Source organism: Cebus imitator, unplaced genomic scaffold (genome assembly GCF_001604975.1).
Source record: "Cebus imitator isolate Cc_AM_T3 unplaced genomic scaffold, Cebus_imitator-1.0 Scaffold11, whole genome shotgun sequence".
In the NCBI taxonomy this organism is placed as follows: domain Eukaryota; kingdom Metazoa; phylum Chordata; class Mammalia; order Primates; family Cebidae; genus Cebus; species Cebus imitator.
Genome location: NW_016107326.1, coordinates 5,992,170 through 6,004,422, shown reverse-complemented (window position 1 = coordinate 6,004,422; position 12,253 = coordinate 5,992,170). Strand labels below are relative to the sequence as shown.

General features: G+C 45.4%; 1 protein-coding gene across 1 annotated transcript in view; it reads right to left on the bottom strand.

Annotated features, from left to right (window-relative positions):
• Positions 1 to 10,850, bottom strand: part of VDAC2 (voltage dependent anion channel 2) — a 20,671-nt gene extending 9,821 nt beyond the window's left edge. The window contains exons 1-8 of the mRNA XM_017496699.2: positions 10,455 to 10,850; positions 10,205 to 10,259; positions 9,078 to 9,146; positions 7,848 to 7,897; positions 3,520 to 3,672; positions 3,374 to 3,426; positions 2,071 to 2,298; positions 729 to 879 (exon numbers count right to left, since the gene is read on the bottom strand). Of these exons, the coding sequence (XP_017352188.1) occupies positions 729 to 879; positions 2,071 to 2,298; positions 3,374 to 3,426; positions 3,520 to 3,672; positions 7,848 to 7,897; positions 9,078 to 9,146; positions 10,205 to 10,235 (735 nt within the window). The 5' untranslated portion in view covers positions 10,236 to 10,259; positions 10,455 to 10,850. The remainder of the gene's footprint in view (positions 1 to 728; positions 880 to 2,070; positions 2,299 to 3,373; positions 3,427 to 3,519; positions 3,673 to 7,847; positions 7,898 to 9,077; positions 9,147 to 10,204; positions 10,260 to 10,454) is intronic.
• Between the last annotated feature and the right edge of the window lie 1,403 nt (positions 10,851 to 12,253).

The window sequence follows — 12,253 nt, the reverse complement described above, 5'->3', positions numbered from 1 at the left end:
ATAGCCAGGTATGGTGGCAGGCACCTGTAATTTCAACTACTCGGGAAGCTGAGGCAAAAGAACTGCTTGAACCCAAGAGGTGGAGGTTGCAGTGAGCCAAGATTGCACTACTGCACTCCAACCTGGGTGTCAGAGTGAGACTCCAAAAAAAAAAAGACAAAGCGATGATTAAAATACTAGCCAGGTGCAGTGGCTCATGCCTGTAATCCCAATAAACTACTCTGAGACGGGATGACAGCTTGAGCCTAGCCTGGCAACATATGGAGATCCCATCTCTACAAAAAAACATAAAAAAAAAATAGTTGGGAATAGTAGGAGGCTGAAGTAGGAGGACTGCTTGAACCCAGGATGTCAAGGCTGCAGAGTCGTGACTGTGCCACTGCACTCCAGCCTGGGCAAGAGACAGGCTGCTTCAAAAGACATTAAAGCACTATTATTTCTGACATGGCAAGAACCACACAGGGACCAAAACACCAGCTAGACTATGGCTCAAGGTTATTATGAACACTAACTCAGCAGCTTTTGAGGTTAAACAAACTCCAGTGGCCTGGCCTGGAAATAAAACCTCTAACACTGTCACCACAGAAAAAGCAACATTTCAAATTCTACAGCCAATCTGTAAACTGGGGACTGTGTGAAATCAGTTCAAATTTTCAATACAACTCAATATACTCAAAGACTCATTTCCACAACCAAAACCCCCATTCTAAGTCCACAGAAGTACTCACAGAAATGGAAGCAGTAGGATCCAACTGATATTTAGCTGCAATGCCAAAACGAGTGCAGTTGGTACCCGATGTCCAAGCAAGGTTTACTGAAGTGTCAAGATCTTCACATACTTTCTGATAAATTGATCCTCCAAATTCTGTCCCATCATTGCTATAAGACATTTTTAATTAGTAGATCTAGAATAGACAATGTAATAATGTCTAAGGCACAGGCTTGTACCATCATATTTAAATAAAAACCACAGCTCAAAAATAAAGAAAAAGAAAAAACAACACAGCTCAAGTGGGTTTTTTCCCCAACCCACACCCATACAGGGATTAGCAAAATGAACCATAGAACAGCCATCCAGTGGAATTATCACACTGTATTTAACATGGAAGAGTTTCTCAAACAGCCTTCTGGTTATGTATTTCATATATAAGTACATATACGTACACATATAAAAAGGTGAACCACCACAACATTAACCACGATTATACACCTAGCTGGCAGGATTATGAGAAATGTAGATCTTCTTCTTTGTGCTTCTGTTATTTACCAATGGATTTTTACAATGGGAAAAAACTAAGTACTTTCCATATATCTACCTAGCTGGGGCTAGGTAAAACCACCAGGCCGGATGCAGTGGCTCCCGCATATAATCCCAACACTTTGGAAGGCTGAGGTGGGGGGATCGCTTAAGGCCAGGAGTTTTAGACTTTATAGAGACCCTGTCTCTACAAAAACAATTTTTTTTAAAACCAACAACAGCCAGGCGCGGTGGCTCACACCTGTAATCCCAGAACTTTGGGTGGGCAGATCAGGAGTTCGAGACCAGCCTAGTGGGCATGGTGGTGTGTGCCTGGAGTCCCAGCTACTTGGGAGGCTGAGGCAGGAGAATTGCTTGAACCCGGAAGGTGGAGACTGCAGTGAGCTGAGATTGCACCACTGCACTCCAGCCTGGGAGACAGCACAAGACTCTGCCTCTCAAAAACAAAAAACAACAACAACAAAACACCATACATTTTACGTAATCCTATCAAGTCAGCACCCCACACATCATAATAATTAAGTAAAATGAAGGCACTGGTAGCAGTCTGCCAATACCTAATGCCTCTTGTAAAAATACAAGCACATTAAACTCCATATAAAATGAACATTTATTCTCTCAGCACCAAAAGTCAGACAAACATTCTTTTACTATAAGCTTTGCAGGAGCATCTTAGAAATGACCAAGAATGATTTTGTTTTTAAATGTTAAGAGAGATCCTTTAGGGTGCACCCAGATCAATAAGAGATGACAGAAAACAAAATCATCCTCTGAGGGCCTACATCACAATATCCTATGAAAGGAATACTTACACATTAGTGTGTAGCTGGAAGTCCCCAGTCCTGTAGCCCACTGCAAAGTTATTCCTTGTCAGCTTTGATTTGGCACTGTCAAAAGTCATCTGGTACCCAGCAAGCCAGCCTTCATAACCAAAGACAGCTGAACCATGGATTGCAGGTCCAGCAAAATCAAAGTCAACATCACAACCAAGGTTTATACACTCCCTCTTGTAAGAGGACTTGATTTTACCACTTTTCTTTCTGGAAAAAGACAAACTGATGTCAGTGGGCAAATTTTACACACGCTTCTGCAGAGAGAGCACAAAGCAGACTTAAATGAACTGCAGTATGACCAGGGGATAAAAAACAGCAATACAATAACGGGGTAAAAACTGAGCTCAATTAACTAAAATCAAGGACACATAAGGCAACTGGACAGCCATCATCTAGGAAGACTGCATTGCAGAACACGAAGTCAGTCACAAAAGCCTTTAGAAACACATTAATTGCCCAAGTTAGTACAACAGAGAGGCAAATATTTGAAGGCAAGGCAATGATAGCAACCATCGTATTCTAAAAGCAGATACAGGGCAGCAGTGTATCGGTGCCTCCCACCTATAATCTCAGCACTTTGGGAGGCTCAGGTGGGCAGATCACCTGAGGTCAGGCGTTCAAGACCAGGCTGGCCAACATAGTGAAACCCCGTCTCTACCAAAAATTAAAAAAAAAAAAATTAGCCAGGCATGGTAACCCACATCTGTAATCCCAGCTATTCGTGAGGCTGAGACAGGAGAACTACTTGAACCCAGAAGGCAAAGGTTGCAGTGAGCCAAGATTGCGCCACTGCACTCCAGCCCGAGCAAAAGAGTGAGACTTCGTCTCAAAAAGACAAACAATAAATAAACAGCCGGGTGCAGTGGCTCATACCTGTAATCCCTGCACTCTGGGAGGCCCAGGTGGGCGGGCGGATCACCTGAGGTCAGGAGTTCCACACCAGCCTCGCCAACATGGTGAAACCCCATCTCTCCTAAATATACAAAAATTAGCTGGGTGTGATGACGAGTGCTTGTAGTCCCAGCTAGTCAAGGAGGCTGAGGCAGGAGAATCTTGATCTTGGGAGGCAGAGGCTGCAGTGAGCCAAGATCGTGCCACTGCACTCCAGCCTGGGTGACATAACAAGACTCCATCTCAAATAAATAAATAAATAAAAACAGATACAGAGATTTCGCCACCACAAGGTAGCTTAATAAGCTATAAAGCAGTAAATGTACACCTTTTCTAAATATACAAAAGAAATGCTTTTAAATGCAATGCAGATAAAAATGGCTGTGCTTACCCTGTGTTTGGTGAGAAGGTAGTATCAAATGTCAGTTTCAAACCTTGACAAATCTATTTTGAAAGAAAAGTAATTTGTTTTCTGCGTTGTTATTTTTTGAAATACAAAAAAAAAATTAATACTAAAACACATTTTCAAAATGTTACCTGGTCTTCAATTGCGATTTCTGTTCCCAGAGTGTTATCAGTGTTCCATTTTTCTGTGAAAGTCAGACCATACTCACACCACTTATATTTGGTCTCCAAGGTCCCAGTAACTTTACCAGTGTCTGTATTAGATGAGCCAGATGTTGAGAATTCCTAAACAAGACAATCAATAACTTCATGAACATTCTCATAAGCCTAGAATTCATCACTGCCTAACTCACACACACACACAAAACCCAATGAAACATTTGGTAAATTCACGAATCCTTTTTCTAGCTTTCTGAAAACTCATATTCCTCTGCCCTGTGCTACTCTCTAAGCACATACAAGAGTGACAAGCCTTTGGGCAACTGACTGCCACTTTACATACAGCTGACATTTCCAATCAATCACAAGTTAACCTGTAGCTAATTCTCAAGTGAGCAAACTGTACATCTTTTTTTTTTCCTTTGAGATGGAGTCTCGCTCTGTTGCCAGGCTGGAGTGCAGTGGTGCAATCTTGGCTCACTGCAATCTCTGACTCCTTGGTTCAAGCCATTCTCCTGCCTCAGCCTCCAGAGTAGCTGGGATTACAGGCATGCACCACCATGCCCAGCTAATTTGTGTATTTTTAGTAGAGATAGGATTTCACCATGTCGGCCAGGATGGTCTCGAACCCCTGACCTCAGGTGATCCACCCACCTCAGCTTCCCAAAGTTCTGGGATTAGAGTCATGAGCCACTGTGCCCAGCCAACTCTACATCTTTTTTTTTTTTCTTTTGAGACCAAGTCTCACTCTGTCACCCAGGATGGAATGCAGTGGCGCAATCTCAGCTCACTGCAACCTCTGCCTACCAGGTTCAAGTGATTCTCCTGCCTCAGCCTCCCAAGTAGCTGAGATTACAGGTGCCCACCACCAAGCCCAGCTAATTTTTGTATTTTTAGTAGAGACGGAGTTTCACCATGTTAGCCAGGCTGGTCTCAAAACTCCTGACCTCAGGAGATCCACCCACCTTGACCTCCCAAAGTGCTGGGATTACAGGTGTGAGCCACCATGCTCGGCCAACTGTTTTGGAGACAGGGTCTCGCTCTGTCGCCCAGGCTGGAGTATGGTGCCACAGTCACAGCTCACTGCAGCCTCAAACACCTGGGCTCAAGCGATCCTGCCATCTCAGCCTCCCAAGTAGCTGGGACTTCAGGTGCCCACCAGCAAGCTCAGCTAATTTTTAAATTTTTTCGTAGACATGGAGGTCTCACTTTGTCGCCCAGGTTAGTCTCAGAACTCCTGGGCTCAAGTGGCCCTCCTGCCTCGGCCTCCCAAAGTGCTAGGATTACAGGAATGAGCCACTGTAACTTACTTTTTTGGGTCCGTTTCTGCAACTATAATTACAAAGCCTACCTATGGATGATTAAACTGAATTGACACTGTAAAAGCTTTGTACATTTTCATATGCTCTACACAAATGGAAAGCATTATTAAAACAAAAAATGGAACAGGTTCTTCTAGCAGATGTTTGAATGAGTAATGTGTGAATAGCTATTTTTAATCCTGAATGACATTAATGACTCTTGGGGCCCCATCCACTGCCATCCATCAGTCCACAGATCAAGAGCAAGCCTACATACACATGCCAAGGAAGCTCAAGAAACAAAGCCAACACCACCCTGTGGGACCAGCGTTGGGCCAGATTACAGCTCATCCCTTTACTCCTCCACCAGACATTTTGGTTTCTACATTCTGGGGTGGCCTCAGTAGCTCTGCAGTTCAAGTAAGAAAACAGAGCCAGGTATTAATGAAACTTTTCTAGGACCAGGTTCATATTACAGGATCAATACCGTGGTTTTTCAATTACATGTATTAAATGTGAATAAAAACATGCTATATGTGGCCGGGTGTGGTGGCTCACCCCTGTAATCCAAGCATTTTGGAGGCCAAGGCGAGCGGATCACCTGAGGTCAGGAGTTCAAGACCAGCCTGACCAACATGGTGAAACCCTGTTTTTAAAAATAAAAATTAAAATTAAAAAACATGCTATATCTCATCCAGCTCCTACACATCCCTCATGCTCTTAAACCTACTCCCATACAACTCTTACTAACCTTTTAAACAATAATCTATTCCTTTCCAACAAAGGTTTGGTTTATCAAACAATCTAGTATTTGATATAATTATCTCAGTCTTCTCAATTTGTCTCTCCAACTAGAAAGTAAGCTTTTTAAACACAAAGATTGAGTCTTTTTTAGAAGGCCTTTTATGCTTAAATACAACTAGGGCCCTCAATAGACTAACAATGGGAACATTAAAAAACACACTAAATCACTGCTCTGTAACCTGTTAACTTGGCCAAATAAATAATCCAATCATAACTAAACACCAAGGCTTCCTTTCAGAGCAAAGAAACCAAGTGACAGATATGATCAATATAAAAACCCCAGAAATCCAACAGGTCTAGGCTTTTAAGCAACTATAGGCCAAGCCCTGTGGCTCAAGCCTGTAATCCCAGCACTTTAGGATTATTTGAGGTGAGGAGTTCGAGACCAGACTGGCCAACATGGTGAAACACTGTTTCTACTAAAAATACAAAAATTAGCCAGGCATGGTGGCGTGCACCTGCAATCCCAGTTACTTGGGAGGCTGAGTCAGGATAATCACTTCAATCTGGGAGGTGGAGGTTGCAGTTGCTGAGATCACTCCACTGCACTCCAGCCTGGGTGACAGAGAAAGACTGCATCTCATGGAAAAAAAAGAAACTACAACATTAGTTTGAATAAACACCAGTTATATGTACTACATCAAAAATATGTAAAAATATATATACATATATCAAAATAATCTATAGTATTCTCATATGCACACACTTATACCCACCCCCAAAACAATCTCAAAACAAAAATTTTTAGAGTAAAAAAAAAATTGCACAAAGTTAAATTTTACCAGCTGGACTGGACGTGGTGGCTCACATCTATAAATCCAGCACTTTGGGAGGCCAAGGCAGGAGGGATCACCTGGGCAACATGGCAAAACATCATCTCTAAAAAAACTACCAAAAATAGCTGGACATGATGGATAAGGCCTGTACTCCCAGCCGCTTGGGAAGCTGAAGTGGGAAGACTGCTTGAACCCAGGGGTCAAGGCTACAGTGAGATTATGCCACTGCACTCACTCCACTCCAGCCTGGGCAACAGAGCGAGACCCTGTATCAAAAATTATATTTTACTCTAGCCCCTTTGTAAGAGTTCATTGAGCTATCAAAGACATTCAAATACCAAAATATTAACCTCTTTAAACAATATTCTTGGCCGGGCACAGCGGCTCACACCTGTAATCCCAGCACTTTGTGAAGCTGAGGTGGGTGGATCACCTGAGGTCAGGAGTTCAAGACCAGCCTAGCCAACATGGTGAAACCCCCAGCTCTACTAAAAATACAAAAATCAGTCAAGCATGGTGGCAGGCACCTATAATCACAACTACTAGGAGACTGAGGCAGGAGAATCACATGAACTCAGGAGGCGGAGGTTGTAGTGAGCCAAGATCACACTACTGCACTCCAGCCTGGGTGACAGAGCAAAACTCCATCTGAAGAAAAAAAAAAAAGTTCAGATCAGGACTCCCTAAACTCACAAAATACATGTGGAAATCTTCTCCAGGGAGAACTGCTAGAAAATGGACATTATATAAATGATCAGTACATTCAATTTGAGTTACTGATATTTTTATGCCCATAACTCTGACAAGCATTGAAAAAGAGTCACAAAAAGTGTAATAGGTTCTTTGCCTTCAAATGTGTAATCTCACTGAGTAAAAAGTATCACCTGACCTGTTTTTCCCAAGTTCCTTGTGCATACATAATATGACAAAAGACCACATGAAAATCAGACATCACATCCAAAGCCAAAATAAATCAGGTTACATGCAAATCCTTCTTTTTTCGGAGAATGGAGTGTCACTTTATCGCCCAGGCTGGAGAGCAATGGCGAGATCTCAGCTCACTGCAACCTCCGCCTCCTGCGTTCAACCAATTCTCCTGTCTCAGCCTCCCGAGTAGCTGGGATTACAGGCATGCACCACCACACCCGGCTAATTTTTGTATTTTCAGTAGAGACGGGTTTTCACCATCTTGGCCATGCTAGTCTCGAACTCTTGACTGACCTCAGGTGATCCACCCACCTCAGCCTCCCAAAGTGCTAGGATTACAGGCGTGAGCCACCACACCTGGCCACAAATCTCTTAAAACAAAGTTAACTTCTACCACTTCTTTAAAACAGGTAGACATCTTTCAGTTATGACTATTTTACAAACTGAAAAATCATAAAAGGTTCAACAGAACTTATTTCATGGTAACACTCACCACGCCACTGCAAGACTTTGTTTTCACATCCAGTTTCACCAACCCAAAACCTTCAACAAGTAGAGAGCAAAAAGATAACAAAATGATTCTTTTGTATGAAAGACGCATAGCAATTGTTGACTATACATTAAAAAAAAAAATTCCACATATTCAGGGGTGGATAAAAATGTGTTAATATACAGCCAGGCGTGGTGACTCACACCTATAATCCCAGCACTTTGGGAGGCCACAGCTGGAGGATCACCTGAGGTCAGGAGTTCGAGACCAGCCTGGCCAACATGGTGAAACATCGTCTCTACTAAAAATACAAAAAAATTAGCCAGGCGTGGTGGCATGTGCCTGTAATCCCAGTTACCTGGGAGGATGAGGCAGGAGAATCACTGGAACCCAGGAGGTGGAGGCTGCTGTGAGCCGAGATCCCACCACTGCACCCCAGCCTGGGAAAGAGCAAGACTCTGTCTCAAAAAACAAAAACAAAAAAACTTTGTATGACATTTAGGACATTTATGCCAATGGGGTATCTCCAACAATCTAAAGGTGGGGAAGAGTGTGGAACGATCTTTAAGAAAATTCAAATTCACCTGAAAAACCTCGCAACTCTGGAAAGTATTAGGACTCGCCACAAAAGCGAAACAGTAATATGTCACAACTCTAGTCAACCAAGGCCTAAGCTGTAATTGAAAAAAATTAAAGCACAAGCCGCTTTTTCTTAAAAGTTAAAATCCTCTAACTATAGTTTTAAAAAACTTGGGGAAATTGGGGAAGGGGGCTGTGGACTGTAAAAGAACTATTTTCTCAGAAGTTTAAGTATCTTAAGCATCTAACAGAATAATTAATACAAGGCTGGGCACATCGGCTCATGCCTGTAATATAATCCCAGCAGGCTTTGAGAGGCCACTGTGTTACTGGGTAACATAGTGAGACCCCACCTCTACAAAAAATTTAAAAAATTAGCCAGGTGTGGCAGAGCATGCCTGTAGTCCCAGCTATGTGGGACTTGGGAGTCTGAGGTAAGATAACCACTGGAGCCCAGGCTGCAGTGAGTTATGATGATGCCACTCATCCAGCCTGGGCAACAGTGGGAGATCCTGCCTCAAAAATATAAATAAATAAGTCCAAATTTAAAGCAGCAAGATATTAACAATTTGCAACGATTCATCTGATTTCCCTAAGAAACCCAAACATAAATTTTCACTCTTATCTAAAACGTTTTAAAAATGAAGTTCTTACCAAATCCTTTGTTGAAAATATCTCTGGCAGCTTTGCCAAGGTCAGCATATGATGGAGGAATACACATAGCTGGTAGAAAAAAAATTCCAGTGTTAATGTCTCTATTCTCCCATCTTCTATCCAAGAACTAGAGTATGATCACTGCTATCTTTAAATTTGAACAATCTCATTTGTTGGAATTACATTTTTTATGCAATCAGGAGCTACAATAAAACTATAACAACCCATGAAGGAGATACCACCAACAAATTATTTCTAAAATAGATAACCATGGTTATACAAACTTGGGAAATTCGTTCCAAAATAGAAAAACAGCCTATTGCTAAATTTAGCGTACCCACAGCCTCACTTCCTAGGACTGGACAGGTACAAAGAACCAAACAAGTATTTGTGTGTATGGATATGTATGCATCTGTCAAAATTCACTGAGATGAGCTGATTTAACTAAATGAGATAAAATCAAAACTTAAGACTAGGCCCTTTTCCCTGATACATCCTTTAATATCTTTGCTAAGGTGAAAACCAACATCCTGGAGTGGGAAGAGAACTTAATACTCTGGGAATTTAAATACTGGAACTTGGAAAAAATACTGCCATCTGTGTTTCACTCAAGTGTCTATATCAACTAAGTATCAAATAGCGCTTCAAACTTATTAACATGACTCTCAAGTCCTTAGCCAATGCTGTGCTGCTTAAGGGCAAGCAATCTGAGCTCGTTACACCCGCTCATTCATTCCACAAAGCACGTCCACGCCCTTAGGAGCACAAGTAATGACCTTGTGCTCTCAAAAGAGGGACTGCTACTTCCTCTAGAAGTGACTAATCCGATCCTCCAAAGGTGGAATCCCCAATTAATAACTTTTACTTCTGTACGTCAAAGACATGTACAAAAACTGGAAGTCCATGCGGCCACAGACTAACTCCCCGGGCCTTGTTCCCCTATTTGAAGTCCAGCATCCCAGCCCCTCCTCCGCAGAGGTGGTCAGACAGTGGCGTGACCACTAAAATAAGCCGAATTTCCAAGTCCTTGGAAAGACGAGGGAAAACAAACTGCAAGTTTCTAGTCGACAGGCTTCGACTCCCCGTCCACCGCCGCCCCATCCCGTAGAAATCTCCGCTCTACTTACGCCGCGCGCAAGTCTGTCCGTGGGTAGCCATGGCGAGGCCGCGGGAAGAGGGGATCTGCGGGAGGGACAAGAAGTGCGGTCAGCTGGGGTCAAAGAGCCAAAAGGAAGTCCCTCACAGAAAGGGACGAGGGACCGCGGGGCAGCGCGGCCATCTTAGGGAGCCAGGGCCGACCCGGAGTCCGGTGCAGGCCTCCCGCTTGGCCGCCGGGGCGTAGGCCCCTGGGTCCGCGTGAGGCGGGCGCGGCGGTACCTGGTGGTCTCCTGAGGGGGGCCGCCGCCACCGCTCCGCTAGCTGCTGAAGCCACTCGGCACGCTCGCGGTCGAGCTGCAGCTGCAGCGGCTGGAGGGCGAAGTGAAGGAGACACCGTTCCGCCCGCCGCAACCCCGTCCTCTCCCAGCCAGGACCCCGCCGCTGCCCCCGGGGCTGTCCGCCGCGCCTGTCCCCGCAGCGCCGCCCGCTGCCCACTCCAACCTGCTCCGGAGCGGCCACGTGGACCGCGAATGCACTGGTCCTGCAGGTGGGCTGCCTCTCGCCGTCGGCGGGGGTCAGGAAAGCAGACACTACTGGGCCTTGGATCAGGCAGCTATCAGGGCAGCCTCAGAGGCGAGGGGGCGGGGAACGGCAGAGGCAGAGCACTGGGGCCCGCGCGGGAGGGGGATGGGGCGGAGGCCCCGCGCGAGCGCGTCACGGACAGGGCGGGGCGTCGGCGCGTGCCCGGGGCGACTGGGCGCGGTGGCGCCCCACCGGGGTTGCGTGCATCGCTCCATCTCTCTCTCCGTGCTGGTACGGGTCTCCACCAGAAACAAACGCCCGCATAGGGCGCCTGCTGGGAGACAGCTGAGCGTTACCCACGCCCACCCTAAGCTAGCGCTGCCAGCGCTTCTGAGGGACCGCTTCTCTTTCCCAGCCCTGGCAGAACAAGTGGGGCACAGGGGCGCCACCTCCAGCCCCTCGCGCCCTTCGGCCCTCGTTTCCTGCCTTGCTGGGCTGGGCTGTGTGCCTGGGAGGTGAGCGGGTCCCAGCGTGGCCCACCCCTTTCCACTTGGCCTTAGGCTTTCTCTACCGCGGCTCCTCCCCATCGGGCATGGCACTGCTTCACACACGCACGGACCCGGAACCTGGCGAGGCAAGCCTGCTCCAGGCCCAACCTCCTCTGGATTATGGGACTGGAGAAAATGTGGAATCATGCTGAGCAGGCGTTAGAATGCTGCACCCAAGTTCCCCGGTGTGTGCAGGAAGGGTGTCAGAGCTGTTAGATAAAATTTAGAGGCGGTCGTTAGTTCAGACTGAGCTCTGCATTAGGCTCAAACCAAATCAAAATGGAGTTATTCATGCTGAAGTTCCACACCACCAAGCCAAAGCTAAGATCTTTATCTGACCTTCCAAGAAATCAGGAGAGAGAGATGCTAGCCATATTCCCAAACAGGCTGGGCGCGGTGGCCCACGTCTGTAATAACCAGCACTTTGGGATGCCGAGGTGGGCGGATCGTCTGAGCTGAGGAGTTCCAGACCAGCCTAGGCATAGTGATACCCTGTGTCTACCAAAAAAAAAAACAGAAGAAAAAATTAGCCAGGCGTGGTGGCCGGCACCTGTAGTCCCAGCTACTTGGGAGGCTGAGGAGAGAGGATCACTTGAGCCTGGGAGGTTGAGGATGTAGTAAGTTTAGATCGTGCCTCTACTGCACTCCAGCCTGGGTGCTAGAAAGAGACCCTGTCTCAAAAATCCCCAAGCAGGCCAGTTTTAGCTGGCATGAAGAAGTCCCCTGTTCTTTAACTTTTACAAGAAAAGTAACTTAGTACCAACCAATCCACTTTTTGTTTCTGCTTCCCTGGGCCCTTTTCTGTCTGTAACTGTAAAACCAACTTCCGCTTCTCGTTAGAACGCTCATTCATTTTACAGAATGAAGCATTGCCCAATTGTAGAATTGGAACTAAAAGCCAGTTAAGATGTTTAAACTAAATTCGTTGTAATTTTTCTCTTTTAACAGAGCCAAAGGAAGAAGATAAAATGAGCAGTCTAATGAAATAGAAATGAGTTCAATTGGAAC